Source organism: Magnolia sinica, chromosome 19 (assembly GCF_029962835.1).
Source record: "Magnolia sinica isolate HGM2019 chromosome 19, MsV1, whole genome shotgun sequence".
In the NCBI taxonomy this organism is placed as follows: domain Eukaryota; kingdom Viridiplantae; phylum Streptophyta; class Magnoliopsida; order Magnoliales; family Magnoliaceae; genus Magnolia; species Magnolia sinica.
In genome coordinates, this window is record NC_080591.1 from 12,609,788 (window position 1) to 12,635,736 (window position 25,949).

Consider the following 25,949-nt stretch of genomic DNA (forward strand, 5'->3'; position numbering starts at 1 on the left):
TTGTCTCATGCTCTAAAATAAGATGATAAAACAGATGGGCGGCGTGGATAAGATATTTATATCACAGTAGGCCCCACAGAGTTTACTCAGTACACGATCTGCTTCCCTTATTTTAAAGCCAGAAGATATAAACACCGGGTGGAAAGCTCAGATCTCACGCACGTGTCATCACTTGGCACATGTGCACCAGACCTCGTCATTATAATCAGAGGTATGCCGAGCCGTCTAAAGTGCTAGACCAAGGGATCCAAGCCATCCATCATGTGGGTCCTACCATTTACATCCACAGTCTTAGAATAACTTTTCCGAAGCGTTTTCATCCGTCCATTTCTTTTGTAAATTATAGTCTACCTTTGATATTCTTGTGTAATTAGGCCATAAAAAACGACGTAAACCCCCTCACATGTAGATAATGAAGAAATTTTCAACTCTCCATCGTACAAGAGAAAATTCAAAAGCATGTGTGGCCCACATGTAAAGTTTCCCATCTGAAATAAAAGAGCGGTCACCCAACTTTAGAAAAATAGAAACTCTTATGTCAACGAATGAGTTAAAATACTTTGAAAAAAAAATGGAAAGGTCTTCTCTACAATTATTTGTTAAATTACTTTTATATATATGTTGCTATATCATTCTCCGGTGGCTCGAGCTTTTAGAGCAAGTGATTGCTTGATATAATATCAGAGAATCAGAGAAAGAATTTTTATATTTTATTTTGCTGATTTTTTATTATAAGATGTCTACCAATGACTTAAAATTCTACTTTTAACCATCTAATAATCATAAAATTATAGATACAGGTGGACTGGGTATTACTCCATTAGACGTAGGCAGAGATGGACAGTTATGTTAAGGCTCTATGGGGCCCACCATAATTTATGTGTTTTATCAATATTGAGGACTATTCGACACCTCAATGAAAAAGTGCTATGTACATGTGTTCCAAGGTGGGACCAAAATGAAAAAGGCAAAATGGTCATTTCATTTAAAAAAATATTTTTTTTTATAAGTCATATGCCAGATTGCGCACATAATGCTTTTCTATTAGCAGTGGATGGACTGATACAATCCTCAGTCCCAAGATTATATAAATTCTCTTATCAACTTTGTCAGCTGTACAACATGTTACATTTTGTGTATACCTTTTCTATTTGATGAAAATCTCTAGCCACTCATCTCCTATGGTGGTAAGATCTAAGAGTATATTTACCTTTTACAATGTTTTCATTTAGGTGGTGGTCCATTTTTTTTTTTGCAGTGTGGCTTACATGAAGATTGGATCAGCATGATTTTTGAGCCATCTTAATTTTTATGACAATACTTGTTGGGTGAATTAGATACCTTACATGCACCAAAGTGGGTCCATAGCATAGCTGGTTGCATGGTTTTTTTATCTACAACTAGTTGCATGTGAGGCTCCCATAAAAAAAAATAGAAATAAATAAATAAAGAGAAAGCATATAGTCCTTGTTAAGCAATGTGTTAAGCTTTATTATATATATAATTTTAAATAGGCTATCAAGCAGCTAGGTTTGGGCTAGGCCTACGTCTGTCTAAGTCTCACCTGCCCTAGGTTCGAACCTAGACCGGTCTTATTACAGGCCAAATAAACTGGCCCAATATCATCTTTTATGTAAGATCTGGGTTGTTTACTAGGTGTGGCTAATTATGTATGATATTGACAAACATGCCCTTGTAAATAGGCCTGGGTGTAGTATATAAGTCCAAGGCCTGCTTAAAGTGGGCCAAGGCTGTGGGCCAGACCGGCCCATATTTTGAAAATAATATAGAAGCAATATGAAATTTTAGAGATGTACAGGTTGTAAAGAATGATACAGTGGTCTAAAAATGGATGATTAAGACGGTTACTCAAGAAATTAAAGAGTATCGTTAAGACATGAATAGTGTCTTAATGTATCAAGATAGAGCTCATGATTCAACGATCTAATGGCCCAACCATTAAAGGGACCGTTAGCAAAATTTCCCTTGGATCTTCCAATCTTCCCAATGTGTGGTAGAGCTGGGCACGGGACAACGCGACTCGGCCGAGTCATTCATATCCTACTCGATCGGAACAAGTAGGTGAGACAATCCGAATTGAGTTGACTTCGTCCAATCCGAACTCAAACCGAGTCAAGTTCGAATCACCTAGTAACTCGACTCAACTCGACCCAAAATCCAACTCGGTACTGACTTGACTCATACAAATATATTTAAAAAATTATAAACAAATAAATAAATAATCAGATCTAATGTTTCATATTCGAGATGCCATGTAGCTGATGAAGAGGCTGCAATTTTAGCCAGTGAATCTAGGCTTTGGGTGGTGATTTCAGCCCATGACACCTACTACACCCAACTCGATTTGTTGCCGACTTGACCGGCCGACTCGGTACTTGTGATCTAGTCAGACTCGGTTCGGATTAGTCCAAGCCAGACCTGGACTCAAATCGGGTCAAGCATGCTGGACTCAGTACCAAGTCGGTTCTAGTTCAGGTCTGGCCTATTTCAAAACTGGATCAAGTCAACTCAGCCCAAACTCGGTCCAACTCAACTGGATGCCCAGCTCTAATGTGTGGTGAGGTTTACCAGTCTACAATACAATTGTTAAGATTGATAATATGCCACTAATGTACAAATACTAGAAATGTTAGACTCTTGATTTTAGCAAATTTACTTTTTAAACTGCAGCTCTGCCTACCTTAGTAAACACCAGCACATTAATGGTCTTAATCTGATGATGAAAATTTACACACTAAGGAACTATTCCATTTGATCAAATTCCATTCAAAAAAAAAATGAATGGTTTAGATCAAAGGGCCAATAATTAATATGAATAGTCCATTTAATAGAGTCCATTTTGGATAAATGTCTCTAAAGATAGATAAGATGATTCATTGCATTCCTTACAAGGCTATAATCCTTTGATCAATAAGAGTTTTTCGCGGTGGCCCACGTCCATATTGAGTATTAGATTCCACATCTCATGTGTGCATGCAATACTATAAGGCCCGTGCTTCACGGAACATGTATTCTTTGGTATTAATAATATTATAGGCCGACCCCATGAAAGATTTATTTAGGTTTTGAATCGCGACTATTTTATTTTCCTTACCTTACTCTCCTTGACTCAAGATTCTTACTTTACAGCTATCAACTAGTCCTGGAGCAGTCTTTTATGTGAGGAAGTGTATATCGGCCGGATATGACCAAAAGGTATCCATCTATCGTCCATGAGTCATGTTAAAAAAATATATATATATATATATATTGGCCTAACAACATAAAGGTTAGAGAATTAATTATTCATTAGGTAGGCTATATCGTGAACAAACTATGAATAAAAAATAATATTGACTCATTAATTAAGCAGGTCAAAAACTTATAGGAGAAAAATGGTCAGCAAGAAAACAAAAGGTCCGTCGATCCAAATTCAACCCACATGTGTGATTCACTTAACGAGTGTGCTATCTGATTTTTTCTATGTACTACATGATGAATGGCCCATATCTCTAACACGTGTGGCATGTGCTTGATCTTTGATACATGTTCCACTACTAGATGAGGACCTCATCGACGAATCATGACTTCTTTTAAATATTCTTATTATAGTGTTTCTCAAAGCCATTGTAGTTAAATACTTTGGAATAATATTCTTCCATGTTGTAGAAAGTTGGTGAGAGATGAAAATCAAAGTGCGTGTTTTATATCGTTATTTTTATTTTTTTTTAATGAAAAGATGGAGTTGACAGCCATCTTACTTTTGCAACATGGCTTTAAGTCCAATGGTACTAGTGAATGGACGGTCTCTGTTGATGATTGGTTGTCCCTCATGTCAATTAAAAGCTCTGATCATATATCCAATATTCATATGTGGGTACATTAGATGGTCAGGTATCATCTCTTTGTCTCATCTGGACACTTGGACAGCCCAACAAGTTATCTAGAATGTTCATAAGGTCTAGCTTATGCTTTTTGGTTGACATACAAAAATTGCCATGGTAGGGCCCATTATTCTAGCAGGATGATTAATGGTCTTATATCCATTCACGTCAAGTAGAATACATGTATATTATTTTATTATATTTAAAGTTGTCAATTATTTTCTATGGTGTGGCCAACCTTGTAAGAGATTTCGGTTGGTTTACGTAGTCCTAGATACTCAACAGTGACCAACTTATTAAATGGGTTGGTAGGGAACTTTTAGCAGTGACTTGGACCGTTTCATTTAGTCATGAGACAAGTTGTGAGTTGCCTAAATTGAGGTGTGTTATCCAAGTCTCTTAAGTCCTTTACTTTTAAACTATTTGTCTTTTTAAAGTACACACTTATCTACTTGTGCTGACTTTAATTGATGGACTATTAAAAAAAAATAACCCTAAAATCCTAAAATAATATTTTTGCCTTTGATAAATGGCTTTTCATAATTTTACCTTATTTGATGAGAGGCTTTCTTCTCAACAAGAACCAGTATCACTCCATTGTTTCATGGAGACAAGAGCAGAACACCTAGCACATGTGAGTTTGGTGGGGCTCATTATAATGTCCATGTGACATCCACTCTCTTTATCTTTTTTAGAGCTAGTCAAAGAACCTAAAGCCAAAAAATTGGCCACATCCCAGACTTAGGTGGAAGTGGATGTCACAAAGGCATCGTTGGTGGATGCAAACCATTCAAAATACTTTTGCATGTGTGGTGGGCCACTTAAACCTTGGATTTACATGGCTTTTTTTATTCCTACCCTTCTACCAATTCAATATTTAGATGGGAAGTGGATATCACAAAGGTATTGTTGGTGGACCATGTTATAGACGGATGTCTTAAATTTGTTTGTTGGTCTGTCGATGACATCGAAGCCAGTCGTCGATGACATCAAAGGTTGCTCGATGCCATTGATAATTATGAGAATTTTTCACCCCTGGTCGCTGGACAGTTTTGGTCCGTTTTCAATGACATCGATAGACCTTCGATGACATCGAAGATTTTATGCAGATTTTCTGCGGAAACGCAGATTTTACGATTTTTGTGTCCTATTCCGATTCTACTTCTTTCTAAACTTATATAAAGGGGTGTATGTAGAATTGGGAGGTAATTCTAAGACTTTCTAAAGAAGTTCCAAGGGTTCCTAAAAGGATTTTAGGGTTTTTAAAGGGTGTAATAAGGGTGAGATTAGAAGTTATTCGAATCTGGTAAGTCCTCTCTCTTTGTAATTTCTATTTTCATAGTAGAGATCTATCATTTTGTGTCGTGATTTTTTTCCACAAGAGTTTTCCACATTAAATCTATGTTCTCTTGTGTGTGTTTGGTGTCATTGGATTACTATCATAGATATAGATCTGTGTGATTCCGCAAGCCAAAATCCCAACAGACCATACCACACGAAACAATTGGGATTTGAATGCCTACCTATGAAAACTTGTTGGGGCACAAAAGTTTTAAATCAGGCTGGTATTTGTGTTTTCACTTCATCCATGCCTGTGTGACCTTATGAACTAGTTAGATGGCAAATAAACACTACAGTGGGCCCTAGGTAGGTTTCAATGGTGGGTTGTATAGATCAGGTCCACCTATATCTTGGCATCAGGAAAGATGGCCTACATTTCAAAAATAAAACCCATTAAAAAAAATTATTTATTACTTTATCAACAATTCATCCCATTGCATACTGAATCTTTTTGTTTTTGGTTTTGGTCGGTCACTTTAATGGCCACACATCATATGGATAGGATCATCTAACAGCTGTGATTGTTGAGAACTAAGCCATCCATACTACAGGCCTGTGTATGATTGGACAGGAGAGCTGAAGAGGGGAGAGAGGGGTAGCTGAGAGAGGGTTGATGGCAGGGGAGTAGAGAGAAGAGACTCAATAGAAGACCATTAAAAGGGACACGAATTGCTTAGGTGGAGCCCACCAAATTTTGGTAGCAAATCCACTTCGTTACTTGGATCATTTTAGGATGTGAGCCTAAAAATGAGTCAGAACCAAAATTTGTGTGGATCACACAACAGAAAATAGCGGGAATTGAACAACCATCATTGAAACACTTGAGACTCATCATGATGTTTTTGACAAAACCATCTCCTCCACTATTTATTTTTTTTTAAAAAAATCATGGTGTGAACCCAAAAATTAATCAGATCTAAAACTCTAAGAAGCCACATGGCACAAAGCAATGAGCATTGAACATCCACTGTTGAAATAGTTTTGGGCCTATCATGATATTTATGAGAAATCCACCCCATCAACCAGCTTCATCAGGCCATTTTAGACATGAGCTCAAAAAATGAGGCAGATCCAAAAATCAAGTGGCCCACGCCGTAAAAAAAAGTGTGTATTGAACACCCACAGCTGAAACATTCATGCCACTATTATATTTTTAAGAAATCCACTCTGTACATCAGTTTTGTTGGATCATTTTAGGGTATAATCCCAAAAATTAGGCGGATCCAAAACTCAAGTGAACCACATGAATGGAAACAATAGAGATTGAACGGCCACCATTGAAATCCTCAGGGCCCACCGTGATGTTTCTGACCAATCCATCTGTCCACCATTTTCCTTAAATCATTTTCGACCCTGGGCCTAAAAATTGGATATATCCAAAACCTAAGTTGACCGCACTGGAACAGTGGGTATTGAACGCCCAACCACCGTTGAAACACTCACGCGTAAGCCGTGATATTTTTGAGAAGTCCATAAGCTACGCGGTAGTAGATAGCGGGTATTGAACGCCTACCATTGAAAGTAGTCATGGGGCCCACCTATGACGTTTTTGAGATATCCACCCCGTTCATACGTTTTTCCAGCTCATGTTAGGAGGGCGTGGATTAAAAATGAGGTAGATTCAAAACTAAAGTGGGCTACACAAAATAGTGGAAATTGAATGGCCACTATTTAAATACTTAGGGACCATCATAATGTCTTTGAGAAATCCACTCGATCCACTATTTTAATCGGATCAATTTAGGTAGTGGACCCAAAAAATCAAGCAAATCCAAAATTCAAGTGAACCATATAGCAAAAAACAGTTAGTATTGAACTCCTACCATTAAAACATTCGTGGGGCAGTCGTGGGCCCACGGAAGTTTTGGATTAGGCTACTTTATTTGAGTTTTCAATTCATCTTAATAGGAATGGCCTTATGACCAGTTTGCATGGCTTATAAACAACATGGTGGACCTTAGGAAGGTTTCAATGGTAGGCATTTCTTTCCATGTGGACTACTTGAGTTTTAGACCTGCTTATTCTTGGACCCACCTCCTAAATGAGCTAGCGAAAATAAATGGATAGGATGAATTTCTAAAAATTGCCACACCTACGTTGGGGGTAGCAGGCCTGCATTGAGTTATTGCCGTGAGGTCACTTCCGGTAAACCGTTGCTGGATTAATAGGGCAGGTTAATTCTACGAAAATAGTTTAAAAGTAAACGGTTTTGGGTCCATAACCCAAAAGGCGAGCAGCTATTTAATAATAATAATAATAATAATAAATTCTTTTATTTTTTTAACCCGAGCCATCTGAGTCTAAGTTGACTCAGACAAGTCGGTCCAAGTTGACAATCCATGTTTATATCTTCCATCCATTGCTTGGGCCTATCTTTCACTTGGAAAGGCCACAGGGCCCACAGCCAGATGTGGACCACAATCAAGATTGACTTCATCCCAGCCCAATCTAAGCCAACTGAAAGACCCAATCTCAAGTGGGCTTGTAACCATCAAATCTTATTGACGTAAACTACATTACAACATTTCATTAAGTCAAAATCAAGTTGCATTTGATTTGTGTTATTGCGCAGTGAAGCTCTCAGAGTTAATCAATTTGCATTTTGATTCACTAACGTCACGTTTGGACGCACAAGTGAAACAAAATGCAAACATTCGGTTTATAACAGTCGTTCTGCAGAAAATGAATCAATCTTCTTTTCTTTTCATGGAGAATTTGAGCAGCATCTTTCCACGAAGCAAGAGGCCCAAATCCAACATGGAAGCACAGCCCCGCAATTGCAACATTCTGATGAAATCCAAATAGATGTCCAACACAAATTAGCCCTTCATCCAAAGGAAATAACACAAGTAAGTGATGCATTGTAGCATTCGTAATTAGGTATGTGGCCGTTGAATAGAAGTTATGTTTCTTCAAGTCCAACCTGAAAGTAATGTAATTGCAGTTTGCAGCCAATTCCTATTTCTTGCTAAGGAAATCACAATTTGGTTATCAGCACTCTAGTAGAATAACATGGCCATTCAATTCAATGGTGAATCCAGGCACACCCTCGAAGTGTCATTCCAACACATAAAAATAACCTCTCTGTGGAAACTCGAAGTTTTCATGTTTGGCACTGCTGAAGAATGCAGATATCATTCCTCCATGGATGGTTTATCTCAAACTAAGCCTTTTTGCATTCCTTGCACATATTAGCACTGCGAGAGGTAATCAATCACAGCTTGAAATTCACTGAAGAAATTGAATTCATCTTTCATGATAGCAATTGAACGGTTTGATTGTTAAACATATGGCACATTTAGCACCGTGCAAAAGGTAATCAATCACACCCTCACCCTACTAACAACAAAGATTGAACTTGCAAGTAAACACCAAGTCGTGGACGATCCTTGCAGAGTGCCTGGTGGTAGGATTGTCACAGACTGCCTGATTTTTAGACAAAGTGACATGCATAAATACAGTGGTGCTTAGCCTGATAAGCAGCTTGGAACCCGTGCCCAAATGTCATGTTCCCACATATGCCCACTAGTAGGGACCAGCAAGCCTCTGCTTATAGTAAGTATTTGGTATGGCATGTGCAGCGCATGTGGAGGAAGGGAGAGAGAAAAGAGCAAAAGATCAGAAGGTACACATGGAACAAGAAAAGGAAAAAATTTGGAGAGAGATCAAGAGATTGGGATAGAAAGTGAGTGAGTGTGTGTGTGCGCGCGCGCGCACGCGAGAGAGAGAGAGAGAGAGAGAGAGAGAGAGAGAGAGGATGCACGCCATATGCAAAGAGGCGGGAAATGGGTGAGCACTACGAGCATGTGGGCTACTCACATCAAAATTTAAAATGGAAGAAATGCCCCTAAAGTGGGTAAATTCTGCATTACTCGTGGGGCAGAGCAATTAAAATCTGAACTGTAGGTTACTAAACATGCAGAGACATCCAAATTACCTAATTCCCTTGCCCATGTTCCAAATCCCTTCCCGTGCCCTCCTAAAACCCAAAGTTCACAACTATCATCATCTAAAAACCTTATCCCAACTAATTGGGGCCGGCTACATGAATCTAGTTCCGCCATTCACTCTATCGAATTATACCAACCAGCTAACCTAACACAGCCCTCCTTTTATCTTGACTTGGGACCAGCATAAGAGCACAAAAATTCAGAAATTCACGATTCTACGAAGACGCTGTGGGTAGAATTGTCCCTAGCTACTCGCTTTACATATAGTCAAAAATACCCTTTCTTGACTCGACCATCTCGTTCAAGAATTAAATCATATGAAATGTCACATCTGTTCGTTACGTCGAGAATTAAATCATACGAAATGTCACATCTATAAGTAGCATTTTGAGTAACAGTGCATGTGAATCCTATCCATGTAAACTACTAAATGATCCAATGAAAGAATACTGAACAATGGTAAGACGCATGCAAATTTTCAGGTCTAAATGCATTGATTCAAAAAAGAAATTTGTACATCAAAAGGTCGATTAAGTTCCAGGGCTGACCATGCTTTCCCTATATTCAAACATGGAATCAGTAGCGTCTCCTCCCAGATTCAAGCGCGTCCAGAATCGGGCTGCTCTCTCTGATGTTGATTTCTGCCGTCGCTGTACCATGTCCTGAAGCCATGTAGACACTCTCAATCTCCCCTGACTGCACGCTAAGACAATTCGCATTCGCAGATCCTTGGATGCCGTTGCGCGACTCTGCCAACATCTCGAAATATGCATGAGGTCCCCAACCTGCATACCAAAACAAATCGAAGGCTTAGAAATTTTGGCACTTAGGCCCAAGGTCAAACAAAATAATATGGCTGCACGTCCGGGAAATGATCAGTTACAAATTATTATTATTATTATTATTATTATTATTTTATTTTTATTTTTTGCCATAAGAGTTCCTGTAGGAACATGTCACTAACATGTACAAGATGTGGACCACCCATATGGCGAGGCCCGCCATATGGCCTAGGGCTCAGAATAGGCCAACCAGAAAATTCCTAGCTGCTACGATGACCCAAAAGTAATCAGCTGTCATTTTATCCTCCTCAAATCAGACACTTAAGATCGTCCCAGACGAAGGAGAGACACTTCAAAAAAAATAAAAAATAAAAAACAAAAAACTATACAGGCTGATTTTGGACCATAGCCCATGTATCATGAGGCATGCCTGATGTGCAGCCAAGATCTTATACACATCTTCCATTCATCCTCATCAGGACTGTGAGAAAACAAGAGTAAAACATGTGTGCAATTCTAATCTTGGTTATGTTTCTGCAAGCTGTACTGGGTAGATAAACTTCTGCCTCCAGAGTTCAGAAGCTTCCCTGCATTTAGTGTGCCTGAAAATGTAGCATGACCACAACAGCAATTGAACTTTTATTTATTTATTTTTCTTTATTTTTTTACATTGAAATGTGTCTTACACAAACAGAAATGTCTATTACCCCAAGACAATATCTAAAACACCAAGAATAGCCTCCACGAAAAGAAAACAAAAATAAAAATTACCTAAAACACCATGACAAGTGCATACACAATACCTGCTTTGTTTGGAAGTTACCCTATTTGTTGGCACGTGAATGGCGCATTTACGATTTGCCAGAACCCCATTTCTCCACTCACCTTTTTTAATATGTAATTTGAAGATGCCGTTCTCAAGGTACATCCAAACTTTCCAAAGGGTAGTTTATCTAATAACAGTGCCATAGATGCCAAGAAGATTGGGGCTACCGAGGAGAATCCATAGGCAGACTCAAGAACAAAAACTACGCTAGTGATGCTCAAGAAAATTCTAAGCAGCCAAGATTTCCCACAAGCAATTCATGTAAAGATGAAACTGAGGCTTTTGTCTCCCATTTGGGGTATGTTTAGTAGCAGAATACAAAACATATTTGAGCTAGAAGAATCAACTACAAAAGTTCTAACATTCCAATTTTCCTTTGTATCTTTTGCCTTTTAGCAATCACACCATTGTTACTAAAATTTTACAGTTCGTGATTTTTTTTTCCCTTGAAAATTTTAACCTTTCCAGTGGTAGAATACAATCAAATTGAGAAAAAAAAAAAAAAAGTATGGTGATTACACCTTCACAGCAAATATTCCAAGCATAATATATATTGTGACATACTTGACCTTGAATGTTTCATGAAGTTCGAGCTCACAATTGGCATCTCATTTTTTTTTTAGAGATACAATTAGCATGTCATTTCTCATCAAGTTATTAAATAAATGTTTGGAGTTGGACCATGGTTTTCAAATTAGGCAGGTCAACCCAAGACTTGCAAGTCATCTGCCAGAGGAGTAATGTAGGGTTTCACACCGGGCTCAAGTGGGGTAACTTGTGGGATGCAGGGGCACACTCAAGGTGGGTAGCCCATGTGAGGCGGGCCCCACCTGTGTGAGGCAGGCAGCTCGTGTGAGGCGAAACCCATATGATGTGGGGCCCACGAGGGGAGTTCGCCCGAGGACTTAACCCATGGGATGTGGGCCTGGGCTATGAGATAAAGGGATTGATTCGCCATGCTCTATCAATTCAAGCTTTTAGAGAAAGTGGTTAATTGTCCTACATCAAAGTGGTATCAAAGCGGGAGGTCTCATGTTCAGTTCGAGACTGCTCACCAGGGGTGATTAATGTAAGGGCATTTTCACACCGGGCTCGAGTGGGGTGGCCTATGGGATGCAGGAGGATGCTCAGGTTGGGTGGCCCGTGTGAGGTGGGTGGATCGGCCGAGGACCTAACCCATGGGATGTGGGGCTTGGGCTATGAGATAAAGGGATTGATTCGCCATGCTCTATCAGTTCAAGCTTTTAGACTAAGTGATTAGTTGATAATGATGACAATGACGAGGACGAGAGTGGATGCCTAAGAAGAAGAAGATGATGGCAATGATCGGGAGGAGACTCGGCATTGGTTTTCCGCTTCATATCAGGAATTGACTAACTTGGCGTTGGTTTCCCGGGTCAGAACAGGACTTGGTTGACTCAACTTGGTCCCAACAAGTCAGTTGAGTTGGGAAAGAGTATTTTGGTGATTTTCAGGAGGAAGAAGAAGATGATGGTGATGACAATGACGATGACAATGACGATGACGACGGCAATGAGTGGATGCCCAAGAAGAAGATGATGATAATGATGATGACGATGGCAATGAGAGTGGATGCCCGAGAAGAAGAAGAAGATTGTGATGATGGGTCTCACCGAAAATCTGGTTTCAGCATATGATTATGATGATGATGTGTCTTGCATTGATGGTGAAGAAGGATGTTGATGATGACGATGGTCTCACCAAGAAGTAAGACATCTTATTTAAGATACCTACTTTATTAGTTGTATTATATATTTTATAATAGAAAAATCATTTTCTTGACTCGCATGGTCAACCCACTGAACCACAAATCAACCCAACATAGGAATTGTCCGAGTCCTGCTATGAGAACTATCGTTCGAAAGCTAAATCTTATGGAGAACATGCAGTATGTGTAAACATAATAAAAAAGATCGTACATTTGCATTGAAGTATTTACTTTGCGATTCTGAACTTAATCTCCCATTCCAAAAACATGATGATACCAACATACTTCACAAGGTCATAACAAAAAATTCCAAATGAAGGATCGAAGTACCAGTTGTAATGACATAACTCACCTTTCTTAAGCATAATTAAGTCAGAGTGCTCTTGCTCCAGTGGTAAACTCTTAGGAGTTTCAACACCGGGTCAAGGGTTCGAGTACCCATAAGTGGTGAAATCCCACTTAGGCGTGAGTGTGTGGCGGTGTGTGTGTGTGTTAAAAAAAAAAAAAAAAAGAACCCTCTAACATTGGTCCATTGTTCTCAATATTAATTCTAACCACATTCCTAGTTCAACTCATTACCTCAACGTGGGTCAATTGTGCGCAGCATATTTTTAGTTTAGTTCATGGCTAAACAAGGTTAATTTGTTCTCAATATTAATCCCCAATATACTAAGAAAGTGCATGGTGTTGACCATGTTGGCATGTAATTGGTGTTTAGTAAGCATGGATCGGTGGGTTCCTTGCTTTTCTGTGCAACCAACTGTTCAAGCATGACTCCAGTGTGTGTGAGAGGCCTGTGCTCAACAGTTTTATGTAGCAAATTCCCCTCCATGGTCCTACGTTGCTTCCCTTCGGGGTATGCATGTAATAGTTGGGCTAGCAGTCAGTATTGGGTGCGACTATAGTTTTCAATATCGGTATTGTATCAGCCAATACGTCCATATTTTATCCCTATCGGCCTGATACGATACGTGATACAGGACAAAATCAGCCCAACCTTTTAAAAAAAAGGGGCCCATGTCAACACTGATACGGGCTGATACACCCATAAAGGCTCAAATTTGATTTTCTTTCCAAATTTTCACTCATTTTTCTTCTTCCTTTTTTATTTAAACCATGAAGTTTAGAAAGTCATTTTAGGCTCGATCTAGACCTATTTTGGTATCAAAACAAATGATATTAGTGCGATTCAACAAATCAAAGCGGAACGGACCATTATGGGAAAATTCGAAAAGAAGGGTAAACCTTCACTTTCTTTTTTATGCGCACACACGCACACACACACACACACACTTCTTCAATATCTCATTTTCCCATTTTTCCAATATTTCTTTTTAATTCTGTGGCTTTTAAAAAACCAACTGATACAGTCCGATACAGGCCAATACTGATATGCGGTGCCCATACCATATCATGTTTTGACTAGGCTGATATGCCCCCTGATACCAATATTCATAAACACAGGAGAGACCCTATTGCCATGCAAGTGTTGCTAACCCAATTGGTGATTGTGACCTTTTAAAAGCCAATCATGAATTTGGGAGGAGGCTAAGATATATAGATGATGATGGCGAATGATGATAATGATTTCAGTACATGATAAACCATTACACACATGTTGGTGGTGAAGAACGACTTCTTTTAAATCCATCCACAAGGACTAGTACAACTTACTATCAGCCAAGTTACAGCGTTTCAATTAGAACCGATCACAGTCACCACCCGGTACAATAAAAAGTGCCAACTCTATCTAAGTCACTGTCAAACAACCATTTACTCCAAAAGCTTAAGCTGTCAGAGTGTGTGGTGTATCAATGTATATCAAGGGACTTTATCACTTCAACACCCCCCCGCACGTGCAAGGTGGGAACTCCGCACGGGAATATATTGACGAAGGTGGAGGGACACTCACACCATAAATAGGCCGGGCTTAATTTCCCGGTCCCTGGGCCGGACCTGATTTTCCTGACCCCTCATGGGAGAATAATATATTAGCGAGGCATATTTGCTGCTCTCGAGATTCGAACATAGGACCTTCCGCTTTGATACCATGTCAAACAACCATTCACTCCAAAAGCTTAAGCTGTCAGAGTGTGGTGTACCAATGTATATCAAGGGAATTTATCACTTCAACAGTCACCTGAGTCGTTGCTTTGATTAAAGAAGAAAAATTTTCATGGTGACCTTCAATTAGATATATGAGAATCAACCAATTAAGGAATCATTTTAGTACATTTTTCTTTGTTTTATAAACCATCTAAAGTGGGGCCCACTACTAAACGGTTTAATTCGAGTTACACATATGCCTAGTGGGTAGGTTCCAAGTGACTCTGTATTATTCGTAGGACTATCACACTTTGCCAGAGTAGCGAAGTTTCTCTCTCATAGATGGGCTCTTTTGTACAAGAACGGGGGCTTGCACACAGGGGTCATGCACCCTTTTATTCTTTTCTTTTCTTTTTTTCCTTTTTCCGAAAGGCAACACAGAATTTTATTAAAACCACTCAAAGGAGGGGGAAAAAAAAGATGTGGACGATAAAGGATCATCCACAAGAAACAAAGAGATCAAACAAATACATTCCAAGAACCTAAAAAATCCTCCCTTACATCCTTTAAACTAATGAAGACCTAACACCCAAAAGATTATCTAGCCTTTGATTCTCAAGAAAAATGCCTTAAAGGGATGCCAACTCACTATCGAAAGTCCTATTTTTGTGCTTTTTGCACAATGATCAAAGCACGACCATAAGGGAAAGATTAATTGACTTCATTTTCCCTCGCATCTCTCCATGCCAAGCTTGTACGAAGGCCTCAAAAGACCCAGGAGAGATCCACACCATATCAAGGAGATTGCATATGTTGTTCCATGCAACCCAAATGAATTCATAATGAATTCAAAGGTGGCTAACGAATTCTGCATTCAATAAGCACATCGAACACCCCATTTGTGATCATCATGTTCCTATTATGAAGGAGGTTCATGGTTAGGATTTCATCTTTGACCACTAACCAAGCAAGCGCAACCACTAAGGAATCATTTTAGTACATTTATTGTTTTATAAACCATCTAAAGTAGGGCCCACTACCTAGACAATTTAATTTCAGTTACATATTCCTAACGTGCAATTTCTAAGTGCACGTGTATTATCCATAAGACCATCACGCTCTGCCAAAGTATCAAATATTTTTCTCATAGATGGGCTCTTTTGTTTAAGGGTGTGGGGCTTGTAAACAGGGTCTCGTACCCTTCTTTTTGTCTTTGTTGAATAGCAACACAATTTTATTAAAACCCTCAAAAGAGAAGAAGAAGAAGAAGAAGAAAAGATGGGGATGACAAGGGATCCACCAGTGTTTGAAGAATCGACAATATCGGCCAATGTATCCCACGATATATCTTGTATCCAACCTATGCAATACAAAACGCACAAGTAGTGAGATATATCCCACAAGTTCGATCCAGTGAGCATATTCGATTTGTAATCCTTTTTTTTCTGCAAATCATGTTAAATCAGTGTCACATTGTTACAAATCCATGATTTTTCATGGTATGCATGAAAAATCATGGATTGGGAGCTTCGATTTCGAGAATTGGAGATGGGCCGAGTTGCAGAAAATTGAAACAAATCAAAATTTCCCAATTTCTCAAAAATCGGTTGCAATATTTGTGTCCAAACATAAAACCAAACATGTATATAACCTGATCTAGTGATTCTTCTTTTGCTTTTGAATGTATTACTTGTGTCTCAACACATCTTCTTACATTTATAAATTATTTGAATAGACTTTGAATATACTTACATTAATTCAGTTAGACAGCGCATAGATTCGGACCCCATACAAAGAAAATCTATTATGTGCACTTGTTTTTTGTAATGTTGTGATTTATAAGTGTGTATTGATGTCTTTTTTAACAATCACTGAAGTTTCATTGAAAAATTTGACCAATTTTCAGTGTTTCTTCATGTTTCCAACAACAGCAATACATGTGATACAACCGATATATCACATGCGATAACCAATGCGTATCCATATCCCAAGGGTGCGATACATAACATGATACCGATATTTCGAACATTGGACATCACTACCTTCCAAATCCCAGAAGCCTTCTAATGAGAAGAGATGAGCAAACCAGCCAATCAAAACTAAGTGGGCACAATCCTACAAGCTTATGATCTCTCCCACTTCCCATTTAGAAGATTCCTGCGGAACATAAGAGACCACGCTACTATGTATCCCTCACCGAAGAAACATTGTGAGATGAACTCCACTACCAAAAGAGAAACTGAATCAGCTAGAGTAAATAACTCTTAAGTTAAGTGTCACGACACCATAGATCCTCCCAAAATATGATGCGAGATCCATTCCCCACAATATACAAAATCACTTGAGAGAACTCCTCACATACCCCCATTACCACCTTCCAGATCCTTGAAGCCTTGTAATGAGAAGAGACGAGCAAACCAGCCTCCCATCCTTCCGACTACCACATTTGATAACAAATAATTACTTTCCAATGGTTTCAATGTTGTCAAAAGCGATCGCATAATGCCATGCATATGGCATATGCAATGGTTGCATATGCCATATGGCTGGTATGCGATCGCATATCGCATAAAGCGATCGCATAATCGCATATGTGATCACGTACTTTCCATTTTTTTCCAATTTTTTTATTTCTTTTAATTTTTTTCAAAAAAAAAAAAAAGTTAATACGATTGCTTATGCAATTGTGCGATTGCATAAGTGATCAGGCATAAGCGATCGCACAGGATCGCTTATGCCATTTGACAATATTGAATGGTTTCCATCTTCCATTATGTAATGCCAAAGTCATTTCCCAAGCAAAACAGTTCATGGATCTTAGATCTTTAATGCGCCGGTTCCCAACTTCTTTCAGTTTGCACACCTCGCTCAACTCTACTAGGCGAAATTTCTTCTTTTAGCCCAAACCTTGTCACCCCTTTGCAATCTATGTTATTGATCACATTGGCTGGAGCTGGAAACCAGAATAATGGCATGTCATAGATGCGCATATTTGACAGGGTGGCTTTGATTAGCGTGATCCAGTCCCCCCAACAATAAGTATCTACCCTTTCAAGCTATCAACTTGTTTTCCACCCTTTCAATCATAGCATCCCAAAACCGCTTAGTAGCTTTCCTATACATAATCATAAGTCTAGGTACATTGCAAGGAGGCATCCAGCCTTGCATCTACAAAGCCAAGATTTGAATCCCTTCCTCATTCAAGCAAATGCCCAACATCTCACTCTGCAACATATTGATTTGTTTTTTCCAGATGTTGTTTCAAACCATCTCGCTGCTCTTTTCAGATTAGCCACCTAACCCCAATTCACAACAAAAAATAGAATTGTGTTGTTTGCATGTTCGAGATAAGCAACTTGGAGACTATCTATACTCACCTAGAAGCCTAAAATCAGGTCCCCATCAAATGCTTTCACAACCATCTTGCTTAGAGCCTCTGCAATGACAGCAAATTGATGGGGAGATAAGGGTCCCTTGCCTAATGCCTCCTGACCCTCTAAAGAAGCCTTTGGGAGATCCGCTGACCATAACAGAGAGTGGGCTGACTTCACACACTCCGATGCCCATTCTATCCACCCCGAATCCCTTAGTCTTCAACACGTATAGGAGGATTTATGCAGTGCCAATCCTCCAATAGCAATCAACGAATAGCATTACCACTCACTGCCAATGAATCAACCATGCCACCCTCCCCCCTTTTATTTCGACAAGACAAGGTAGCAAAGGAGAGAGAGGAAAATGGAAAAAGGACGAGAAGAAAGAAAGAAGCAAAGTTCTTTTATTTTTGCCCTTTTCTCTATGCTAAGAACACACACTTTGCAGCCACACGTGCGAGGCATACATGTGAGAGATCCAAGTTGTCCATCATGGTGGCCACATTGTTTAGATCTTTTGGTTGAAAAACCATGCAAATCTTCTGCTTTTTTCTTGATCTTTTAGATTCTAATTTTTTTATTTTTATAATTTTTCGCATTTTAATTATCTTTTTGTGCCATCCAGTGGCTTGTCCAATCTAAGAAGGGTCCTATTCGTACCAGCAATATAAATCAATCCTGTATTGGGATGAGTGAGTCACACTCTGAAACCTCAATTTTGAATCCTTGCCAAGACACTTCATCGGACAAAATGGCACAACCTAATTCCCAATTATATGGGAACCAAAAATTGACACCTAAATAATACCAACACAAACAATCCAAGAAGAAAAATAGCACACACTTTGGTGTAGAATATCGGACCCATACATTGGACAAGGTCCACAGGGCCAGGACCATGGGATTGTAATCAGGAGATGCCCCGGGTGTTCCCACATGGAAGCCATGCAAGGGATGGGTGGATGTACCAGTGTACTATGTCCTCATTTCTAACTGCCAAACCTGTCCTCAATGTTACTTCAAGATCAAGAGAAAATTACAATACTCATCAAGACAATGTATATGATGACCTAACTCAACGATGGGTCCTCACGACCCCTCCTTAGCAAGAATCTGCTAAATCATGATTCTGTTATAATGATAGTGATTTGGAAACAGTGTTTTAAATAGAGGTAGCATGTTGTGTAGCGTTCATTCCTCTGTAGTGTGTAGCGTAAATAGCGTAGCGTATAGTGTAAGCTACACGATACTTCTATTTTTTAATTTAAATATAGGAAAAATATGATAAATAGTAAGGGGGAAAAAAGCAAACAATATAAAAATAACTAAAGATGATTCATTTTTTCAAGTATAAGCATATTCAAACAAGTTATTAATTATCATTTATCAAAAGTCAATCCACATATAAAGTCATAAAATAAATCAAATAATTATCACATCAACAACTTCCTAAGCAAACCACTTTAATTAATAATGTTTAATTGAAACCACAAGTCACAACTCACAAGTATGAAAAGCAAAAAAAAAAATCCCACAGGTTAAGAGTATTAAGTACAATACAGATGTCATCTATACAAAGACGGGTTTTTGAAAGCCCTCTTTCAAAACCATTTTTCTTTTAAATTTAGTTTTAATGGTTTTTTAAGCGTGTGAGTTTCACACCAACTTTAAGAAATGATCACCACCATTATAAGTGAAAGTAAACAAAGAAAAGGTTTGGTTTTAACTTTATGTTTTAAGTTTTATTTTTATTTTTATAGTATGAATTTTACACTATTTTTAACAAACAAGACTATAAATAAATAAAAATAAATGTTCTCATCACTCTTCAAAATAAAAATAAAAAATACATTGTAGTGTACGCTACAAACACTACATGCTACATAGCTATAACATACGCTATGACCCCTGTAGCGTGCATTATAGGGGATTTACACTATTTAGCTACGCTACGTAGCGCTATCGCTACGCTATGAGCACTATTTGAAACACTGTTTGGAAATAAGAAACTTCCAAATAAGTACATGCAAAACAATTCTCAAAGCTTTGTGTTGTAAATTGTAATAAATTTTCTAAATGAAGGGATAGCAATAGCATTTTTGCATACAGCATTACATTTGTTGCAAATAATTAACAGAATAGGAACTCTTTAAATATTAACTACTTCAATAACACCAGAACTTGCCAAAAAAAATGAAATCCCCCTTAGATTTTCTTTTGGATGATGATAACTAGAAGCTCAATGGTAGGCAAAATATAAGTGCAATAGAAAAATGAAAGCAAGTCTTGGATAAATGGAGAGTAAGAAAAGAACAAGGAGTGTACCATCGATATCATACGGGGGTGGGAAGAATTGCAAATAACAAAATGAGGCTACTGTTAGCCCTGCAAATGACATTGGAGTCACTAAATAAATCAAGAAATATTTGATTATAACCAATAGTATCCAGTACAATTAATGCCTAAAGAACAAACCTAAAAGTCCTCCAGCAAATACATCTTGCCAATGATGCCAATAGTCGTCCACACGGGAAATTCCTACAAGAGCTGCACAAAGTAGGGGAAGAAATACAATGCAAAGTTTTGCAACATGACCCCTACGATCAAACACTCTGACTTTCCCCGAAAGATACCATGCCAAAAAACCTAAACCTGCGAAGCACCCTGCATATTTGATCCCAATAATTTCAAACCCTTAGAAATTAACACAACTAAGAAGATCATGAGAAAAGATACAGACACGCACCAATAGGCACCCATAACCCCACAAGCAAAGTTAATTTTTCTGAAAATGAGATGTTAAAATCCTCAGCCTTATAATCCAATCCATGATTCCTTGTGAAAATATAATGATAAAGCTAACCAAAGAACACAAAAGGGGAAAAAAGAGTTCATTCGTTCATGCTTCACTAGATATCAACATATAGTGGTAACCAAGATAAGAAGGTGAAACAACATATGCAAACAAAATTCTCCTACTGTGGTGCCCATCGGCCATAATAATAAACAAGTGCAAAGAAATAATAAAAATAAAGATCAAATAGCAAGTCCTTTCACGTAGTCCTCTTTCTTCTCCTTGCTTCTCACTATATGCTATTCATAACTAAAACTGTGCACGCTCGACAGAAAAAGGAAGGGGGAGGGGACATTGCAGGAAAAATATTCATTTAATTACAACTGTACGTCCATTACTATAGGCTAGACATAAGCATGTAATAATGGCAGCATAAACACATCAGAATCGGATTGTGTCCTGCCCCTGCCAGGACGGAAATCGGTCTAGACAGAGGCTCTGTGGGGCCCACTGAGGTGTAAGGGTTTTATCCATGCCATTCATACATTTTTCCAAATCATTTTAGGGTATGAGCCCAAAAATGAGGCAGATCTAAGGCTCAATTGGACCACACAACAAGAAGCAACAGTGATAATGACACCCGCCGTTGAAACTTGAAACCTTCCTAGGGCCCACAGTGATGTTTATTTGCCATCCAACCTGTTCATAAGGTCCAACAAACCTGGATGAAGGGAAAACACAAATTTCATATTGATCAAAAACTTTTGAGGCCCCAAGAAGTTTTTAGTGGTGGGCATTCATTTCCCACTGTGCAGTCCACTTCAGCCTTGGATCAGCCTCAATTTTGGGATCATAACGTAAAATGATCTGGAAAAATGGATGAGCAGTGTGGATAAAACTCATACATAAAGGTGGGCCCCACATAGCCCTGGCCTAGACTGATTCCGTCCAAGCGGGGGCAGGATGCAATCCGCTTCCAAACGCATCAAGCAGTAGCAGCACAACCTGTTTAAGTCAGTAAGCACTCAAGCTACCCTTTGATTGTTTCCCTCACAAACACACCTAATTTGGATGTAGTGAGTGATGGGAAGTATTAAACGAGTTTTTTATACATGGTTTTTTTTTTTTGTCTGGACAACACGGGGTGTCCACACCCCTTTTTGAGGCAAGACTACTCCCTGCAGATGCACGCAATTACCCGCAACCACGTGCATCGGGTAATGCCGGGGAGGGGAGTCGAACCCACGCCTGTAGGGAGCAAACCTATGGTGTTGGCCGCTTGCCCAAACCCCGTTGGGCTTCCATACATGGTTTTCACTTGTTGAGAGGTACAATAATGAAGGAACAATGTTAGTAGAGTTAGGATTTCTATAACATACGTGGAATACTGAGTCAAATGAACTTTTCAAAGACTCAAGTTCTTACATGTTGGTTGTTACAAACCATACAAGAGCATTGGATAGGGGAAAAGGAAAAACACAAGTTAAGTTTACTCTAACAAACTATATATGATTTATTTAACTAGGGAGAAACAGATATACTACGAAACTCCAAAATGTAAAATAAAATTACCAAGAACCATGATCGCAGTAACAAAATCAGTACCAAGTAAAAAACACCAATATGCAAACAGTAAATTATTATCGGGTGGTGATTGTGCTGCTTACATGAAGTATGCCCGCTTGGAAAACTTTTGTGCCCTTCTTTAATCACACTTTTCACGCCATGGCAAATAACATTCCCTGTGACTGGATCGTAATCCTAGAAATAAATGGCAGAAACAATATGCGATCTAAGTATAGAATGTCCACCAGGACACATAACACATGCGAACAAGAGTTTGAAGAGAGAGAGAGAGAGAGAGAGGACCCACCGCCTTTCCATCAGGGAAACAGCGCCAAAAGAAATCCGGTCGAGGACGACCAACAGCATCCTTGATCGCATCAGTCATCACCCCAGTTATCAGTACAGAAAATAGAAGGCCTGAGCTTGCATAGTCATCACTTTAGTGTTACAGATATGATCCCTTAACATATAAACAACTATGCAGCTATTTTACATTAGGCATAAGAGGGGAGGAGGATTACCCAATATGGCATGGTGCAAATCATATACATCCCTTCTGATGATGTAGTACACAATAAAGATTGCTAAAGGCAACAAGACTGCGATAATCTGTTATCAGGAAAAAGAAAATGATTGTGAACTTTTCATAGAATTGCACTCCATCATATGTAGAATTTACAAATGCATCTACTTCGCCACATGATAAATTAAGCAAAACTCATCGGCCTTGTTTGGTAGACACCTAAAAATGAGTTCATCTCATTTTAGATAACAGTAATTATGTATTAGAGATCTTGACTCTAATACATAATGAGTTCATGTTAACAGTAACAATGTATTAGAGATGATCTCTAATACACAATCACTTGTAACTTAAATGAGATGAACTCAGTTTTAGGCATCTATCAAACAGTGCCTTGGAAACCAAATCATACCGGAACAGCCCAAATCGGCACTGTATTGCTTTGCAATGGGTACTTCAGGTCTGCCATCATATCTTTCCCCACAAAGCGGTAGAATGGCTCTATAACATTCAATATGACCTCTATCACACCCAGAAGTAGGAGTATAAGCCAGTCGTGCATATGCACCCTTGCCACTTTTACTCCATGAGATTTTATGGTGTGAGCTCCCAACTGAATCTCTGGCATTTTATCCTACTAAAAGATAAACAAATAAACAGGGAATTCAGAACTAGACCAATCTTTCAAGTTTCAAATGTTTCGTGATAACAATTCAATCTATCATTCCTGATATATATACATGAAATGCAACAACTTTTATGCATCCTTGAAGGGAGTAAATGGAACAATATGCATGCTTCCCATCAGACGATACAAGATTGTATGCGCATGAAATCCATTGAAAAAGTTCAAAGACCTAGCATGTTCTAGAAGTAGAAATTCACTAATCCAATAGTGAGAACAAGAAGATGGTTTACGGAACTCTGTAATTTCTAGAATACCAAACAAGAAATAACAAGATCTTCATCTGCAAATCATAATCAAGATTCTAAGAAGCATCTTTCAATATTTTGAATGGCATTTACTTCATAAGAAAACAACAAAAAAGAGGGCCCCAATAGTTTGTCTCAATAAAACAAAAACATTATGGCTTCCTAGTAGTGTTAGGTAGAAGATAATGAAGTCTTACCACCTTGTATGTAACACAAAGAGAAAGCAACAAGCTGCAGATAAAACTTGAAGAAATTACATTGTTCAAATTGAGGATGGATTTCCAGAATTGCAATCTTACTTGTAAGAAAGAGAAAGGAAAGCATCTTGGTTTCTGCTCAGTCACCTTAGAAGAAATGGATGTCATACTAGATGTGTGGATCCACCACCTATGTGAACCAATCAAAGGGAGAGTTGGGTCTTTTTTTGCTTGCCCGTACAAGTAAGATGAGCCTTTTTGTTGGAACAATGTCCACCAGAAACACATCAGTAGAAGAGTTTTTATAACCAGATGGATCTTAGTATCATGTGGCTGCACAACAACAGGACATGTCACACTGTGCAGAGCTCCTAGTCATTCATTGGGTGGGCCCCATCAGGGATAGGCAACTTTCCCAGTATCATATGGGCTGGGCATTCCTTGCTGCAAAACTTTTCCATTCAATGAAGACCATTGCCAATTTTCTTCCCCATTGCCTCATATGTGATAGCAGAACAGACAATTAAGATTGTCCCACCAGTGAGATTTCCCATTGTGGCCCATCACAGTTAGTCCCTCAGATGAACGGTTTATATCTAGATATAATTTCGTGTGTCCAAGTTGCACAATGATTTTCACATAATACATTTCTTCAGCAACAGGTGAAAAAGAAGCATCCCTAGACTGCACTCTTCACATCTGCATAGCCGAGATTTGAATCGAAAGATTTCTCACTGCTCCTAAGTACTACATCCATATAGACGGATTGATTTCCCAAACATGTGCTTCACATGATCATCAATTTCTACCATTTATGATTCACCCAAATACATCATTCCCATTAAGTTTCAGTCTCAAACACAATTTCTACACCCGCAACCCAAACATCCTAACAAACACCACCTAATCATAATTACTGAAAAGATATCCAAGGCTCGTGATTGCAGAATCGATATCCGACACGCCAAATTGGATGATTCCAAGTTCATTAGCAATCAGATTATTTGAATAAATGCTTTCTAACGTATGGAGTACACGGCCGAGCAGAACAACATGTTTTGCTTGATGCTTTTGCTGATCAGAGCACTCATCTGGCATGCCCCCTACTACAATGGATGTACAGATGAACCTAACCGTCCGCTTGATGGAATTTCCCGAAAAATGCCGTCACCGTCGCATAATCTTTTAACCGTCCATTTGCAAGCTACTAACCAGACCGTGACGACCATCCAAAGCGGGATATTTTGCGGCATGGTCCATCCATGGCAAGACCCACCACGTGTTAAATAACCAAATGACCGGCCCCCGTCCATATGGTAACTAGGGCTAGGATCACAACCATCCATTTCCAACAACGAGAACAGCTGATTCAGCACATTTCAGTTCCAAATTGATCTAATTCTCGAACAGTCTAAAAAAATATTAAAAAAAGAGGAAAAAATACGAGTCTGCGTCGGAAAGCATGAAATTAGGGTTTCTACGTATCGATTCTTGAACAGATAACATGCAACAAGAAATCTACAACTGAATGCATTTCAAAGAGAAGAGGGAAATTGTAGTATTGGGAGAAGGTAAGGGGCAAACCTTGAAAAGCGAGAGAGAGAGAGAATCTTCTTGTCTTGGCTTTTCTCAGTTTTATCCACTGAGCCGAGACATTTGCAACGGTATTTAAGAGAGAGAGGCGGTTTGAATTTTTTTTATTATTATAATACCTTCACTAAAGAGATTCTCCGTTTTCCGGAAGCGGTTTGGCTGGTGTACCTCACACCACCTATATAGCTTATGTATTGACGTCAGCAAGTTCTGTGGGTCTGATCACGAGGTATGTGTTATATCCAAACCGTCCATCCATTTGGTGAGTTCGTTTTAAGGATTGAGACAAAGAATAAGACAGTTCTAACTATCAAGTGAACCACACTGAAAAAAGCAGTGGGGGATTAAATGTCTACCATTGAAACCCTTTTTGGGTCACATAAGTTTTCGATCAATATGAAATTTGTTTTT

At 38.8% G+C, this 25,949-nt stretch overlaps 1 protein-coding gene across 3 annotated transcripts; it reads right to left on the bottom strand.

The window, feature by feature from the left end:
- Nucleotides 1-9,491: 9,491 nt before the first annotated feature.
- On the bottom strand, nt 9,492-25,686 carry LOC131235695 (lipid phosphate phosphatase 2). Of its 3 annotated transcripts, none has more exons than XM_058232996.1 (8): nt 25,530-25,686; nt 23,228-23,452; nt 22,814-22,901; nt 22,600-22,709; nt 22,394-22,487; nt 20,408-20,596; nt 20,258-20,317; nt 9,492-9,960 (listed from the first exon to the last, which is right to left on the bottom strand). In XM_058232996.1, the coding sequence occupies exons 2-8, from the start codon at nt 23,441-23,443 to the stop codon at nt 9,752-9,754; spliced, it is 966 nt and encodes a 321-aa protein (XP_058088979.1). In that variant the 5' UTR covers nt 23,444-23,452; nt 25,530-25,686; the 3' UTR covers nt 9,492-9,751. The 3 variants fall into 3 exon arrangements, with proteins under 3 accessions (XP_058088979.1, XP_058088980.1, XP_058088978.1); XM_058232997.1 differs by having other exon boundaries at nt 23,228-23,449; nt 25,530-25,667; XM_058232995.1 differs by lacking the exons at nt 20,258-20,317; nt 25,530-25,686 and having other exon boundaries at nt 23,228-23,449.
- Between the last annotated feature and the right edge of the window lie 263 nt (nt 25,687-25,949).

Bases quoted from the DNA above. Each gene is read 5' to 3' on its own strand.
- LOC131235695 (XM_058232996.1), bottom strand. From the start codon at position 23,443: ATGCCAGAGATTCAGTTGGGAGCTCACACCATAAAATCTCATGGAGTA. The intron at 22,710-22,813 runs GTAATCCTCCTC...ATGCAAGCTCAG, and splicing joins TTTGCACCATGCCATATTGG to GCCTTCTATTTTCTGTACTG. The intron at 9,961-20,257 runs GTACACTCCTTG...TTTGGTATGCAG, and splicing joins ACCCCCGTATGATATCGATG to GTTGGGGACCTCATGCATAT.